The following is an 18,317-nucleotide window of genomic DNA, read 5'->3' as shown; positions in this document are numbered from 1 at the left end:
CCGAAAAATTACCGCGATTCAGGGCCAATTTAACTTGGGAAAACCGAAATTCCAAAAATTCGCGAAGCTTACGATCAACCCACTTGTGCCGTGTGATGCGATAACATCTCTTCTGGAATTTTCCGGACAACAAGGTTCCTATGTGTCTTGGCGTGAGGCTGCGCACAGCGCTTATGAATTATTTAAGAGGTTGGCAGTGAACGCCACTATCAAGCAGTGACCATACTAAGAAATAAAGTGCGGAGTGCAGCCGACGCGGTTGCAGATGATTTAATTCATGTCTAGTTATGAATAAAATAGTTTCCTTTCCGTTGTCATGAGTAATTGTGTTTGATTTTAAATCAATAGAGGCGCGTACCTTATTCAATATGTCAAGGCTAATGACGCCGTCAAATGACGTCAGTTCAGGTAAAATGAAAAAAATCAGCAACTATACCAACAATTTTAACTGCACATTTCTGATTGATATGGGTAACCCCGTGAATTGTTTTTACTGAAATAGAATGTTGAACTAATTTAATTCCTTTTAGTTCAGGTAGTGGTTTGATATAGCTCTTTGACGCCCCTGTGTCGACAAGTAACTTAGCTTCTCTCCCCCAATTGATTTTGAAATCCAAGGTAGGAGGGGCTTTGTCCCCAATAAATTAAGCTCATCATTTTCGTCGTCATCCTCGACCTGTTCCGCTTCTTCTTCGTATGTTAGGTCAGCAGGCAAATAAGGTAGATTTTAATCATCATTGAGATGATTTATACGTTGTATTTTTGGTCCTGTGTATCGCCCAGAATTGGCAGGTCGTTTTGTCATATGTCCTTGCGGCCTATAAGTATGATACGTAGGATGCTTAAATTGGGAGAGGGAGGGGTCCACGTCCGTAGGCTCCACTCGTCTTCGGTCAGAGTTGTTACCGCTGGCATATGGTTTCTGATAACCCGTGAACTGCTGCGAACGGCCAGCCTGTTTCTGTCTATTTACCGAATAATGTGGATTATTGTGTCCTACATTGTGTTCTTGATTAGAGAAAGATTGGGCGGAGTTTGCCTTTTTATTGTTAGAATTTTCATAAGATTAGCACCCGTTATTTGCGTCTATTTCTTGTGCCAAAGCCAGAGCAGATGGAAGGTCGGATGGTCTTGAAGCAAAAAGGATATCGCATAGAGGTTTCCTTAAACCAGATATGAATACCCTAAGTGCATCAGCCCTATACTTTTCGTTTATAGTGTCTGCTACACTGTTTTCGTATGACATAATTGTCTTGTATGCTAATAACGTTAGTTTCTTTTCTACTTCGTCATAGAACTCTAAACATGTGCATGTACAAAAATAAATCTGTCAAGTCATATTGAAATCGGTTCAGATTTGGAAATAGCTCTCACATGAATTTTCGGCAGACATCATGTATTTTATGTACCAAAAACAATGTGTATGTCCGATTCCAATGAAATTTGGTAGAAAACTAAATTTGTCGAATTATATTGAAATCGGTTCAGATTTGGATGTAGCTCCAATATATGTCTTAGGCTGATTTAATGTATTTTATGCTTCAAACACGCCAAGTGTGTACCATATCAATGAAATTTGGAATGTGCGATAGAACTTAGTTTAAAAATTTATTTGTCAAATTATATTTAAATCGGGTGAGATTTGGATATAGCTCTCATACATTTTTTTGTATATAGCTCACATTTATGTTTTCGAATAATTTCGTGTATTTGATGCACCAAACATGCTATGTATCTCCAATTTCAATAAAAATTGAGATATGTGATGGAATTTGGTCTAAAAATTTATTTGTCGAAATATTGTGATCGGCTGAAGCTTGGATATAGCTCCCATATATATTTTCGGCTGATTTCATGAACTTGGTGTGGTGCCCGGACATAATCCCTATTGCAATTATGGGGATCATGGCCATTTTTTTCTGTCATGGTCATTTTTCGCTTCCACAACGGACATAATCCCCATGGGGATTATTTCGCACACCCGTTTATGTCCGCATTCGTTTTGGACATACCCATTATGATTATGCCCGTGGGTATTATGGAATGAGTTACAGGATTTGGAAAAAACCTATACGTCATATTATATTTAAATCGGTTGAAGCTTGGATATGGCTCCAATATATACCTTTTGGCCGATTTAATGTATTTGATGTACACCCTACGTATCTCCAATTTCAAAGAATTTTTTGATGGGTGACGGAATTTGGTCTATAAATAAATTTGGAGTATATATCCAGTTCTGATCGTTTTTTTGTTAAAAAATTATGTAAAAATATGTATGAACACAAAATAAGAAAATGAATCACTATTAATTAATTAACAACAATATATGTAACTTAAATATAATAAAGGTTTTTAATTTTTTCGTACCGATTGAAGGAAAATTATCATTTATTCCTCTATATATGAAACGTGCTATTTGAGATGTCGCCACTGTAGATCTACAAAAGTGGGTGTGGCCAGCTCCTCTGACCCATCGGAAAATTCTTCCGAACCCTTAAACGAACCCGTAACCCCCGTAACGTTACGAGGACTATATGCTGTCGTCAGTAATTACACTGCGCCGCAGACAATCATGAGGTTGGGAAAATTTTTGTTTAGTAGATAAAAGTCCCAAAAGAGAGGATTCCCGGGTCTAACCTTTTTTAGGGTCCATTTTATATAGCTCAACCACACATAAAGGACCTGAAATATTTTCCTCTATACTCCGCAAAAGTTAAGATAGTTTTAAATTTGATTATATTTGAAAAATATAATGCATGCAGTGGACAACAACTCATCGTAGTAATAACACACAAAAATAATTAATTATTGAATAAAAATAAATGTATTACAAAATACAAATAAAAAATCATTATTAAAATAAATGTATTAAAAAATACAAATAAAAATCAATAATTGGCGTCCAACGAGGGGCATAAGTCGTTGGCGGCAGCGTTGAGAATATACCGGAGGTCTGAACGGCAACATAAGGAACACTACTTGACACCAAGGAACGATTGTTCTTGGGCAGCGTTGAGAATACACCGGAAGTCTGAGTGAGAACATAAGGAATACTATCTGTCACCAAGAAACGATTTTCCTTGGGCAGCGTTGAAAAAAACACTGAAAATCAGAAAATCATAACTAATTCAATACAAAAAGATGTAAGGGTGAATGTGAAAAAAAATAAATAAAAACAACGGAAATTAGTGATTTAAAGTAGATGAGTGCGTTAGAAACCTTGTTTGAAAAGCTAAATTTAGAGAATATGGAACAAAAAAAAAATGAATGCGGAATAAGTTAGTGAGTTGTTAAAAGCGGAGGTGAGCAAAGCATTATCTGCTCAAAGAGTAGAATTTGACCGAAAAATTACCGCGATTCAGGGCCAATTTAACTTGGGAAAACCGAAATTCCAAAAATTCGCGAAGCTTACGATCAACCCACTTGTGCCGTGTGATGCGATAACATCTCTTCTGGAATTTTCCGGACAACAAGGTTCCTATGTGTCTTGGCGTGAGGCTGCGCACAGCGCTTATGAATTATTTAAGAGGTATTATGGCAGTGAACGCCACTATCAAGCAGTGACCATACTAAGAAATAAAGTGCGGAGTGCAGCCGACGCGGTTGCAGATGATTTAATTCATGTCTAGTTATGAATAAAATAGTTTCCTTTCCGTTGTCATGAGTAATTGTGTTTGATTTTAAATCAATAGAGGCGCGTACCTTATTCAATATGTCAAGGCTAATGACGCCGTCAAATGACGTCAGTTCAGGTAAAATGAAAAAAATCAGCAACTATACCAACAATTTTAACTGCACATTTCTGATTGATATGGGTAACCCCGTGAATTGATTTTACTGAAATAGAATGTTGAACTAATTTAATTCCTTTTAGTTCAGGTAGTGGTTTGATATAGCTCTTTGACGCTCCTGTGTCGACAAGTAACTTAGCTTCTCTCCCCCAATTGATTTTGAAATCCAAGGTAGGAGGGGCTTTGTCCCCAATAAATTAAGCTCATCATTTTCGTCGTCATCCTCGACCTGTTCCGCTTCTTCTTCGTATGTTAGGTCAGCAGGCAAATAAGGTAGATTTTAATCATCATTGAGATGATTTATACGTTGTATTTTTGGTCCTGTGTATCGCCCAGAATTGGCAGGTCGTTTTGTCATATGTCCTTGCGGCCTATAAGTATGATACGTAGGATGCTTAAATTGGGAGAGGGAGGGGTCCACGTCCGTAGGCTCCACTCGTCTTCGGTCAGAGTTGTTACCGCTGGCATATGGTTTCTGATAACCCGTGAACTGCTGCGAACGGCCAGCCTGTTTCTGTCTATTTACCGAATAATGTGGATTATTGTGTCCTACATTGTGTTCTTGATTAGAGAAAGATTGGGCGGAGTTTGCCTTTTTATTGTTAGAATTTTCATAAGATTAGCACCCGTTATTTGCGTCTATTTCTTGTGCCAAAGCCAGAGCAGATGGAAGGTCGGATGGTCTTGAAGCAAAAAGGATATCGCATAGAGGTTTCCTTAAACCAGATATGAATACCCTAAGTGCATCAGCCCTATACTGTTCGTTTATAGTGTCTGCTACACTGTTTTCGTATGACATAATTGTCTTGTATGCTAATAACGTTAGTTTCTTTTCTACTTCGTCATAGAACTCTAAACATGTGCATGTACAAAAATAAATCTGTCAAGTCATATTGAAATCGGTTCAGATTTGGAAATAGCTCCCACATGAATTTTCGGCAGACATCATGTATTTTATGTACCAAAAACAATGTGTATGTCCGATTCCAATGAAATTTGGTAGAAAACTAAATTTGTCGAATTATATTGAAATCGGTTCAGATTTGGATGTAGCTCCAATATATGTCTTAGGCTGATTTAATGTATTTTATGCTTCAAACACGCCAAGTGTGTACCATATCAATGAAATTTGGAATGTGCGATAGAACTTAGTTTAAAAATTTATTTGTCAAATTATATTTAAATCGGGTGAGATTTGGATATAGCTCTCATACATTTTTTTGTATATAGCTCACATTTATGTTTTCGAATAATTTCGTGTATTTGATGCACCAAACATGCTATGTATCTCCAATTTCAATAAAAATTGAGATATGTGATGGAATTTGGTCTAAAAATTTATTTGTCGAAATATTGTGATCGGCTGAAGCTTGGATATAGCTCCCATATATATTTTCGGCTGATTTCATGAACTTGGTGTGGTGCCCGGACATAATCCCTATTGCAATTATGGGGATCATGGCCATTTTTTTCTGTCATGGTCATTTTTCGCTTCCACAACGGACATAATCCCCATGGGGATTATTTCGCACACCCGTTTATGTCCGCATTCGTTTTGGACATACCCATTATGATTATGCCCGTGGGTATTATGGAATGAGTTACAGGATTTGGAAAAAACCTATACGTCATATTATATTTAAATCGGTTGAAGCTTGGATATGGCTCCAATATATACCTTTTGGCCGATTTAATGTATTTGATGTACACCCTACGTATCTCCAATTTCAAAGAATTTTTTGATGGGTGACGGAATTTGGTCTATAAATAAATTTGGAGTATATATCCAGTTCTGACAGTTTTTTCAACTATTGATTTTTATATATATATACTAGCTGGCCCGGTCCGCGTTGCCGGCTCCTAGTTTTTGTCTATTATGCATATTTGTCAAAGCATTATTATTCGCAGATATGACTGATATAAGTGTTCACGTACTGGTCGATTAAAAGTGTTTTAAAATGTTTTATATTTAAGCCGTGGGCTTCAATATTTAAACCTTGGACTTCAATTGCGTCGATGTGCTATACAAATCTATTAAAAAGTATATATCAATCGTATCCCCATGTAAGGGATCAAATTAATTTCTAGTATGGTAAAAATCGTAGATTTTCCAGTCAAATGAGCAGTCATTTGGAATTTACTGTATTTTGTACACCTCATAATTGCGGGCTGAATGATTTAAGGATAGCCAAAGTTAATTACTTTTTTAAACCAACATATATAGCTATTTTACACCCATTACCGCAAGATGGGAATTAATTTTATTTGCCATTTAAATTGTGAGTTGGAGACCCCATAAAGTCCATATTTCTCATCATAGTATAATTCAACATTTTCTTTTCTGACCACACATTAGATGTGAAAGTGGAATTGGGGATACTCCAGTGTGGGGACTTTACTTAAATAAATTCCTACTCCATAAATTTCAAATTATATGCGAAGAGGTTCTCTACCCCCTTAGAAACAATGATGCTAAATAAGGACCAAAAAAATCAAAAAAGCGGCAAAGACCCCAAAAATAGCTTGAAAGAAGCAGGTCCACGCTTTGAAATGAGCCCATTAGGCTTTTCGGCAATTTTTGTTTGTTTAAATGTGTTCGCAACTTCCAGCTGAACCACGATGTCGGCCCTGGAGTTGAAAGGTAGGTGTCAGTTAACATCGTATTTCGCACTTATTTCATTTTTTGGTGAAAAATTGTATATAGTGAAAAATTATTCTTTATTTTGTTCACAAAAAAAATCCACTGAATTCAATATGATAATACAAATTGAAAAATATTGACAAAAAAAGAATAACAAATTGAAAAAATCTTCAAATGTTTAAAGATCCTTACAAAGTTTGTCAATAGAATGTACTATTATTTTAAAATTCGATTCCATTGATTTTTTTTTTTGATTTTTCCCGATTTGAAAATTTTTGCAATGAGATCACTTTTTCGTGATTTTTAAGCGATTTTGAAAAAGTAATTATCTTTTAACTTTGGTGTGACCGCGTTAAATTATTTCGATATCATCTATTCCGTTTCGCCACCACATAATTCGGTACTACACTTCAATGTAACCCGCTTTCAATTTCAGTTCTCAAGAAATCAATTCAATTAAATAAATTGGTATAAATATTCGAATTCAAAAAATTTTGCAACAACAAAATATAAAAAACACTACAAATGTACATTAGAAAAAAGTAAGTCAAAATGAAAAAAAATCATGCAAAATAAAACATTACTATTGTACATTTCAAAAGTCAAAATGAAAATGTTAATATATCACATTTTTACGCGATTTTTTGGATATTATCCTTTTTGGACAGGAGGCAATTCCGAATTTGTATGAATCGTTAAAATCAGTCCAGCGGTTCATAAGTTATAAGCGTAGTAACTAACACAACTTTCTTTTATATATAGATAGATATATTTAGATTAAAAAGTAGGTGTGGTCAGTTCCTCAGCCCCCAAATAAATACTTAGGGTTGGAGGAAAAGTCAACAGTATCTCGTGTAATAATTTTTAAACCGATATCTTCATTATTTGGGAAATATAAGGATTTTAGATAAATCGAAATAGTGGGCGTAAAAGGAGGTGTGGTCACTATTTTTTTCTTATGCAAATCGGTCCAGCCGTTTTCAACTGATTCCATTACCAACGAACAACAATTGATTTTTATATATATATAGATGTTTCCTTTACCCTAAGGTGGATGATAATAATAATTCTGCCCTGGCGAACTTAATTTTTTTACTTGTTTTTAAAGTAATATGAATTATTTGTCATTGAAATTGCGCGTAGGAGACCCCATAATTTCCATATCTTTTATCATGGTATAATTCAAAGACGATTAAACAAATGTCCGGTTCTTTAAATCATATGATGGTTATACAAAACGTGATCAGTTTTTGCAAGGATGGTTTCTTCCCAAATTACCAACATTTGCCGAAATTAGTATGAAAATATGGTTAAAATGTAAGATATACTTGAAATGGGGTTGTATCCTTATCCGGGGGTTATGGCCCATATCATGAACTGCAAAAGTGATTTAAGGTATCGTGAAAGTTTAGGAAGAATTTCTGAAAGAATAGAAATCCTTTTCTCTCAAAACGTTCTTGAGTTATAAGCGTAGCAAAAAATAAACAAATTAAAAAAAATCTTCAACTTGTTCGCTGGTTTTTTACAGCGAATATTTAAAGGTCCTTACGAAGTTTGGTCCTTACTATTATATTGAAATTTGATTCCTTTGAAAAAATATTCTCTATTTTTCCCGATTTTAGAGTTTTTGCAATGCAATATGCACGTTTTTGATTTTTTAGCAATTTTAAAAAAGTAATTAACTTTGGTTTGACCACGTTAATTTATTTTGACATCATCCATTCAGCTCCGCCACTCCATAATTTTTATCGCTTTCTACTAACCAAAAAGACTACACATCTATTGTGCACTTCAACAGTCAAAATAAAAATTTTAAAATTTCACATTTTTACGTGATTTTTTTTTATTTTATCCTTTTCTGCCAAGAGACAATTCCGAATTCGAATTGGTCTATATATGTATATATATCAGAGGGCTGCAACGAGTATGCAAAAATTCAAGCATACTCGGTTTCTTACATGATTTTTGTTGATACAGTCGTTTAGTTTGATCTGAATGAAATGGCCGTTTTCGCTTCTGATCGAATCGAACGCTCAGTTTGAATTACTTCACTCACAATCAAACATGAGCGTTCGAGACGGTTTGATGTGTTCAGCAACATGAGTTGATCAAACACATGAATGTAAATGAGCAATCACAACCGTGATTGTCTTCTTTGAATCGGGTTCGCTCAGCATCATTGTTTATTCAACCATTTAATCAAGTTGGGACAGTTTATTTTGACTTTTTTAATATTTGAAATGGAAGAATATTGTGATAGTGCGACCGAAATTGTTGCAAGTAGAAACTACACTGGTGTAGGTAAACGAAAAGGTCGAAGTTTGTGAAAAATCTTGACCAGTATTGTAAAATAAAAAAATATTTAAACATTTTTAGTTTTCTAAATACCAATGATGTGTTTCTTTATTAAAAAATTTAATTTTTTTTTTTTTCAAATAAGTTACTGAAGTCTAGCATACCAAAAATCCAAATAAAATGAAAAATTGTATGCTTATTAAATATAATTTGTACCAATTTCTTTAATGGGGACATCTTTTAGTTATGAAATCCTTAGTAAAGTTACAATCATGATTTCGCTCAAATTCAAACATTTGTGTTTTAATCAAATCAAATCACTCACTTAACTAGGATAAATAAAACCGATCAGACTCATCATAGATGATCGACCCGTTATGAACAATTCAACATAAGTTCGTAAACAAATAACTCATGTGAGCTGCTTGATTGCGATCACAAAACATCGATCAATACATGTTTGATCACAACTTTTTCGTTTGGCTTGAGTAACTCGAATGAACATGTTGCATCTGACCGACTGATTGAGTTTGATTGTATTTCCACTGTGTGTGATCAAGCCTACTCAATCATACTCATTGCAGCCCTCTGATATATATGTATATATATATATATATATATATATATATATATATATATATATATATAATATATATATATATATATATATATATAATATATATATATATATATATATATATATATATATATATATATATATATATATATATATATATATATATATATATATATATATATGTATATATATATAAGGTTGACTTCGCCATTGACCAGGTTCACATGTAATTTAAGTGATGCTGCTCCAGAAAGTGCCACCAAACAGAGAATGTAAGCAAATCAAATGTAATGTAACAAAAGTCAATGGTTAAGTCTGGCGAACTGTGACACTCTCCTCTTATTCGGGTGGGATCATCCTCGTTAACCCTGCAGAATGTGGAGCAGTCAATCTGCTCTGCCAGCGCTGATCCCCTCTGGTCATTACCTGAGACAGAATGCCACAACTTATGGTGGGCATTAAAATCCCCTGGTACCAAGCGGTTATTGCCTACTAATAATGGGTTAATATCAGGCAAATAACGCGATTCACAGATATTAATCGGCGGGATATGCACTTTAAGGACCTCTACCACACTTGACTGCTACCCCCTTACATTCCATGCATGGGTCACTAGAGACTGGCTCAAGCGAAATAGGTCTGTACTGAAAGAATGGTGCAACAGGAACGCTAATCCCCCACCTCCACTTCTAGTGCGATCCTTCCTTAGTTGTAACCATAACAACGTTGTAGGCTGTAATTTTTATTCAGCTTGGTTTCCTGCACCGCTGCGATCTTAATATTCCTCCGACATAAATTCCAAAATCTCATCTATTTTGCCTTGGAGTCCGTTGCAATTGAATTGCAAGAATGATGCACAATCCAGAGTTGGAACAGCAATATGTGGCATTAGGTGCTGCGGTGTTGGTTGCTGTTCTGGAGACTGCGTTTGAGTTCCATACTCCGACGACGTCTCTGATGAGAACGAAGAAGAAGTGGACTCGCTGGGGACTACGTTACTGCAGCAAATTGCAACATAATCCCTTTCGCTGTAGTCTCGCAAACGCCTTAGTCCGGAACAGTTCTTAAAGTGCAGATCTGTGGTGGATGACGTTCTGACAAACCAAGCAGAACCAAGGTCCGGGGTTTTCTTCAATCCCGGCACGAACCAATAAAATCCGGAGCAAACATTCCGGGATATGCTGCTCCCAATGCAGAAAAATAAACAAACACAAACATGTATATGTGCATACTAGGTTGGCAGCCGCTGGCCGAAACTGGGATCTGATAAAAAGTGAATATTTTTGTTACATATTGTGATATATATATATTTTTTATTTTTGTAATTTTTTTGTTGCATGAGTTTTTTTTTCAATTTCCTCATATTGAAATGTATATTTTGTAATGTTTGTTTGTGTTCTTATTGTGTATGGAAAATCTAATTAGCGTATAACAGTAATGTCACAACATTACTGTTATCAACACATCGATCAACACATCTAAATCAAGACGAGGACCAGCTACATTCGTATGGAAAGTTTACATCTTATCTGAACCCAAAATATCTGAAACCAATAGATACTGATATATGGGGGTCATATTAAATATATAGTTATATTTGCTGCAAAATTGAAGCGCTAAAATACTAAGCTGGTTCGAAAATGTATCTCAAATCTTCAAAATTCTTAAAATTCGCTTACGAAATCCTTGTGTAAGTTTTCTCGAAAAAGATTTTACACTACTGCAGTGGCCGAAAAATGGCTCTTGGGCTGAACATATCGCAATATTCCATTCGGCAAATATTGAAAAATGAGCTCGGGGTAAAGCCATTGAAATTCCAAAAAGTGCAAGAGCTTACACCGCAACGGAAAGAGTTGCTTCGCTTGGCCGAAAGTGGTGGTTAAAGTGGTTAACTGCCGAATTTGGTTTTCTCCGATGAGAAAACATTCGTAGAAATCAAGCGCCGCCCATGGTGATGGTGTGGGCCGCCATAACAGCCGCTCGTAATCGACCATGGCATTAGAATAAATGCCGAATATTATCGCGAAAATATTTTGGAAGGTATATTAAAGCCTTGGGAACGTAAACAATTTGGCTACAGACCTTGGACAATCCAACAGTACTCAGCACGCGCCACCCAAGAATGGTTACAAAATGAGGTTTCTCGCTTCATTTCCAGCGCACAATGGCTGGAGTATTTTGGAAAGCAAGGTTGGCACTAAAAAATACCAAAGTGTCGAACACCTCAAGATCAACATTCGGGCAGCGTGTGACGGTTTCATCGCGCGAAAGGTGACTAACTTATACTAAAAAACTTACTAAAAACTTACTAACTTATACTAAAACTTGTTATAAAATTTGATTATATTTTTAACATTTTTTTGCTTTTGTTCAGTAAAAATTAAAAAAAATGTAAAAATTATGGCGTTTGACTTTGTTGCAGTTTTTTATCTCACCAATTTACTGTCAATTTAACGCCGCTATTTCCGACCGAATGAGTTCTTATTTCTAGTAGTGTAAAATCTTTTTCGAGAAAACTTACACAAGCATTTCGTAAGCGAATTTTAAGAATTTTGAAGATTTGAGATACATTTTCGAACCAGCTTAGTATTTTAGCGCTTCATTTTGCAGAAAATATAACTATATATTTAATATGACCCCCATATATCAGTATCTATTGGTTTCAGATATTTTGGGTTCAGATAAGATGTAAACTTTCCATACGAATGTAGCTGGTCCTCGTCTTGATTTAGATGTGTTGATCGATGTGTTGATAACAGTAATGTTGTGACATTACTGTTATATGCTAATTAGATTTTCCATACACAATAAGAACACAAACAAACATTACAAAATATACATTTCAATATGAGGAAATTGCAAAAAAACTCATGCAACAAAAAATTACAAAAATAAAAAATATATATATATCACAATATGTAACAAAAATATTCACTTTTTATCAGATCCCAGTTTCGGCCAGCGGCTGCCAACCTAGTATGCACATATACATGTTTGTGTTTGTTTATTTTTCTGCATTGGGAGCAGCATATCCCGGAATGTTTGCTCCGGATTTTATTGGTTCGTGCCGGGATTGAAGAAAACCCCGGACCTTGGTTCTGCTTGGTTTGTCAGAACGTCATCCACCACAGATCTGCACTTTAAGAACTGTTCCGGACTAAGGCGTTCGCGAGACTACAGCGAAAGGGATTATGTTGCGATTTGCTGCAGTAACGTAGTCCCTTTAAGAACTGTTCCGGACTAAGGCGTTTGCGAGACTACAGCGAAAGGGATTATGTTGCAATTTGCTGCAGTAACGTAGTCCCCAGCGAGTCCACTTCTTCTTCGTTCTCATCAGAGACGTCGTCGGAGTATGGAACTCAAACGCAGTCTCCAGAACAGCAACCAACACCGCAGCACCTAATGCCACATATTGCTGTTCCAACTCTGGATTGTGCATCATTCTTGCAATTCAATTGCAACGGACTCCAAGGCAAAATAGATGAGATTTTGGAATTTATGAGTCGGAGGAATATTAAGATCGCAGCGGTGCAGGAAACCAAGCTGAATAAAAATTGCAGCCTACAACGTTGTTATGGTTACAACTAAGGAAGGATCGCACTAGAAGTGGAGGTGGGGGATTAGCGTTCCTGTTACACCATTCTTTCAGTACAGACCTATCTCGCTTGAGCCAGTCTCTAGTGACCCATACATGGAATGTAAGGGGGTAGCAGTCAAGTGTGGTAGAGGTCCTTAAAGTGCATATCCCGCCGATTAATATCTGTGAATCGCGTAATTGCCTGATATTAGCCCATTATTGGTAGGCAATAACCGCCTGGTACCAGAGGATTTTAATGCCCACCATAAGTTGTGGCATTCTGTCTCAGGTAATGACCAGAGGGGATCAGCGCTGGCAGAGCAGATTGACTGCTCCACATTCTGCAGGGTTAACGAGGATGATCCCACCCGAATAAGAGGAGAGTGTCACAGTTCGCCAGACTTAACCATTGTGTCACCCGGTCTGATAAATGACGTGACTTGGCAACCCGTCATTTCTCTTGGCTCAGACCATCTCCCGATAATCGTCTCCATAAGCAGGTCGCCCGACTTCATAACCTCTGAACGCCGTACTTTCCTTAACCATGGGAAAGCTCACTGGCCAGAGTTCAGAGAATTCACCAACCGCCGCTTCAGAGAACTGCCCAACCCTTCTGATGTTTGGGTATCAGAAAGGATTTTCCGGGACATCATCAAAGCTGCAGCCGCTCGCTATATACCCGCTGGTCGAATACCCGAGGTAAGACCAAACTTCCCAGCAGAGGTAGCGGGATTAGCAAATGAGCGTGATGATCTCCGTCGCACCAACCCTACTGATCCTAGAATCAGTGATTTGACAGTGGAAGTCAACCAGAAATGTTGTGGGTAACGGTCTCGCTCTCAACCCTGGAAAAATGGATGATAGGATGGCGGAGTATTTTAACCGACAATTATTCGAGCACGTCGTATCAGATCTCTTCCCGCCGAGGAGGAACTACCACAGTTTACGATGGGTGATGTTGCAAATGTCATCCGTAACGCTAAGTCATCCAAAGCGTTGGGCCCGGACGGAATTTCAGTGGTAATGTTGAAGCAGTTGGATACGCCGGGAGTCGAGTACTTAACGAAAGTTTTCAATTTGTCGCTAGCCACCCACATAGTGCCCGAAACCTGGAAAACGGGCCGGGTGGTCCCGCTACCGAAGCCAGGCAAGGATGCCAGTAAAGGCGAATCGTACAGGCCGATTTCGCTTGTGTCGCCAGTAGCTAAGATTCTTGAGGCTTTATTCCCCCCAGCATTAGAGGAAGCTATACAGTGGCCAACCACCAGCACGGATTCCGTCCTCAACATAGTACCACAACAGCATTACACGCCATTTCAGACATATTAGTAGGCCCTTGACCTATCAAAGGCATTTGATACGGTCAATCATGCCATACTGAAGGACGCTACCCTCCGGCCAAGTTTGAAACGTCGGATAATCAACTATATGCGTGGACGCCAGTCGTACGTGGAATTCCGGAACAAGAAGTCCATAGCCCATAGAATGAAACAGGAAGTTCCCGAAGGTGGGGTGATATCTCCGGAACTGTTTAACATCTACCTTTCCGGAATTCCTCTCCCTCCAGACGGCATAGAGATAGTAACGTATGCGGATGATTGTACGATCATGGCGTCGGGTCCAGTGGTCGATGACATATGTGAAAGGCTGAACTCCTATCTCGCGGAGCTTGCCGCATACTTCCACGAGAGGAATCTTAAATTATCCGCCACAAAATCAACGGCCTCACTTTTTACCACATGGTTTGCGGAGATGAAAACACAGCTGAATGTTCAGGTCGAGGGGAATCTAACACCAACCACGAACTGCCCCAAGATTCTTGGGGTCACGTTCGACAGCATGTTCAAGTCGTCCGCGCAAGCCACAGCTATCTGCGACAAGATGAAAAGTAGGAACAAGGTCCTCAAGGCGCTATCCGGCAGCACTTGGGGTGCGGGCAAAGAATCCTTATTGGCCTCTTTTAACGCGATAGGTCGGTCTGTGGTCAGCTATGCGGCCCCAGTGTGGTCTGCGAATTCTAGTGCTACGCAGTGGAAGCACATCCAGACCTGCCAGAACGCTGCCCTGAGAACTACGACAGGATGTCTTCTCATGACACCAGTGGGCCATTTACATGAGGAGGTGAAAGTCCTTCCCTTACGTCAGCATAATCATATGCTTTCGTTGCAGTACTTGCTTGGGCGTTAGCGTGAGAGTTATCCCAACCATCATATGGTGGATAAATCTCCCCCACCCAGGCATGTCAGTAAGGACATACATGATCTAGAGTGGGAGGTCCAGCGCTACAAAAGAGAACCTCTAGATCAAGAAGCCTATCAGGCAGGTCTGAAAGTAGTAATTATAAAATGAATGGCGTCCTCGGAGTCCACTCCCCATCCATTGCAGCTGAAAAACGTCAGCTGCCTAGACAAAGTAGGGTAGTTTTGACGCAATTACGTTCAGGATGGTGTAGTCGTCTCAATTCGTATTGGGCTCGAATACAGGCCCGCACAATACGCTGCGCCTCTTTAATTGTACAGCCAAACCTACCCAACTCACTCCAGAAGAATTTCTAAACCTGGAGCCGGAACCAGATTGGCACTTGCATGTAATACTGCTACAACAACAACAACTAAGATAATGTACCGTACCGGAAGACAACCCTTAAAAAATATTTTAGTAATACTGTACTGGAGCACAACGAGAATTGTACTGTACCGCAGTCGGAGCACTAAAAAACGTAGTGTACTGCAGTCGTAGCACTACAAAATCGTAGTGTTCCGCAGTCGGAGCACTACAAAATCGTATTGCACCACATGGCGGAAAATTAAAAAATAATAATAATGCACCGGTAGTGTACTACATATGTTTTGTTTACGATTTGTGAGATGTTTGATGTTTTTGATAATGCAAATATTACTAATACAATTCAATATTATAAATAAATATTTTTGTAAATTTTGTTTGTCATGTATGTTGAGATTTGTCGCGAAATTGAAGATAGTAGAAAAATATGATAATAGGTAGAAATAATAAAAAACGACCAAATCTTAAATCCATTAAATTGAAATTTTTAATTTTCCGCGAAAAAGGGTATTTTAGTGGTTGCGTTGTAATGGGAAATTATGCAAATAATTTACCTGATTTTTTATGGTACCCAAAAATCAATGATGTAGGCGTAAAGAAAACTAAATATTTTACAAAGTATGGCTGAGTGTTTAAAATCAGTTTTATGATTTCGGTGTAAATAACACCAAAACACAGGTACTACATCTAGATATAATATACATCTTATCATTTTATATACATTATAATCATTTTATTCATTATCAATGCTATTATTCCAAAAATCAAACATCTAATATAAATATTTTTTCAAATCATAAAAAGCACATTGATGCCAGTACAATTTTATTAATATGGTGCATGTGGTACACTACGGGTTTTTAATGCTCCGTTTGCGGAACACTGCGTTTTTTTAGGGCTCCGACTGCGGTACACTACGATTTTTTAGTGCTCCGACTGCGGTACACTACGATTTTTTAGTCGTTGGGTTCCGGTACAGTATCACTTTTTAGTGGTAGCGTACCGGTACACTACCGCTAAAATTGATACTGTACCGGTTCAGTTTGCTATATTTGTGTACTGTTTATTTTCGAATGCTGCAATATAAAACTTTACAATAGTATTCATCATTTTTTTCACGTTTTTAGCCGTATTTTTTTTTTTTTTTGAATTTGTCCGAATCATTAAAATCAGAACAGCGGTTCTTGAGTTATAAGCTTATTAACTAACACAGCTTTCTTTTATATATATAGATATATATTTTAGTATAAAACATTTGTTGTAACCTTTTTGAGATCACTAAAATAAAACAATGCATACGAATACATTGATTGAGTACTTTTGTAACCAAAAGTTGAACATTGGTAACATACATTAAAATTCATGAGTTCAACTTTTGCATTGCAACGGGACGGTTTTAGGCAGGCGCTTTAAAAATAAATTGGAGTTTGTGAATTAAAATAATAGAATTTCTGCAACCTTAATAAATTTCCTTTCTAACAATATATATATTTTTTAATTTCCTCTAGAATTGATGAGATATTTACATGGCTCTTGGAAGTTGCAGATGATACCAAAGACTTAGTTGATGGCGGTAAAATAGTGTGGTCTGTTACCTACATATATGACAATCCACGAGAATCTTCATTGGAAATTGCTCCAGATGACAACAAAAAGAGAATAATAGCTAAGTTAGAAGTAAACAAAGACGACATCCAAGCCGTTTTACCTATGGCGAAGGTATGTTAATATATAATTAATGTATTTCTACCAAATATTATACTTGTAGAAATGATATTTAAAAAATTATTCCATCTCATTTTTGTAAAGAAGCCTATAGTCCATCGAAGTTACAAGAATCTTTAAACTATTCTCGAAAATATCGTACAACTAACCAATATAGCCTATTCGAAAATAATGGAAAAAAGAAGAAAAAATAATCAAAATAAGAAAGAATAGACATAACGCATAGCTCTATGTAAACTCTCAACTGCATTTTTAACGTACAATATTCAATGCACACAACTTGCTAAGGGAAAATTACCATTGGAGAAAAAACGAGCTTCAAAAGCCAATTTGCTACCAAGGAAGAAAACCAGAAAATAGGAATTAAATTGTCAGGTTTATTACCAAAAAATGCTTTGGTTTCCCTACATTTATACTCACTTCATTTATGATCAACCACCAATTTAACAACATACTTACACCGAAGAAGATAACTTTAATGTTTGAGAAAGCTTTTCAATTAAATTGGCAAGGATAATTTTGTCGAACAAATACGTCAAGTGACAAAAGCACAAAATAATCGCCAAGTGACAAAAGGACACAACAATGAACATAGATGACCAGTTAGAAATTGTGACATATATGACATACGTTCCCGGCGTATTATACATACGTCGTAAACCTAGCCAAATCATAAGAGTTTTTGACAGACACAGTAATGGGTATTTGTCAAGATTATTATAATAGTTAATGCCCTCATGTCCATCATCTGAGAAATCTTTCCACGCATTTCATAAACAGTAGCCTTCAGTTTGGTTGCAGGGAGTAAAGCTAATAACCTAAGCACCGAAAGTTAAAGCGTTTACAAGCGTCCTCAGGGACACGTGGTACACGAATATTACTATTGGTCTGATCACGACCAAATTCACAATTAGAGTACTTCAAATTACTTCTATGAACATTCTTGGTATTGTACGCCACATCATTCTTCTTCAGTATAGACATTTTTTTTGTTTGATTTTCTACAGCATTGTCATTTATGAGCAAATTTTCTTAGAGTTGCGTTCTTCAGTTATCATCATCCCTTACATTTAAATATGATTTATGTGCAACGTCGTCCTTAGAACCGCAACAGGGTACCTCCTCATGATACCTGTCAACCAT

The 18,317-nt window shown here is 37.0% G+C and overlaps 1 protein-coding gene across 3 annotated transcripts in view; it reads left to right on the top strand.

The window, feature by feature from the left end:
* Positions 1–18,317, top strand: part of LOC101901654 (transmembrane protein 132B) — a 261,310-nt gene that overhangs the window by 78,674 nt on the left and 164,319 nt on the right. For all 3 annotated transcript variants that reach the window (XM_059122968.1, XM_059122967.1, XM_059122969.1), the window contains exon 5: positions 16,958–17,168. In XM_059122968.1, coding sequence (XP_058978951.1) covers positions 16,958–17,168 — 211 coding nt within the window. The remainder of the gene's footprint in view (positions 1–16,957; positions 17,169–18,317) is intronic.

Source organism: Musca domestica, unplaced genomic scaffold (genome assembly GCF_030504385.1).
Source record: "Musca domestica strain aabys unplaced genomic scaffold, Musca_domestica.polishedcontigs.V.1.1 22, whole genome shotgun sequence".
Classification (NCBI taxonomy): Eukaryota; Metazoa; Arthropoda; class Insecta; order Diptera; family Muscidae; genus Musca; species Musca domestica.
Note: the sequence above shows the minus strand (reverse complement) of the source record. Positions and strands in the feature narration are given on the sequence as shown.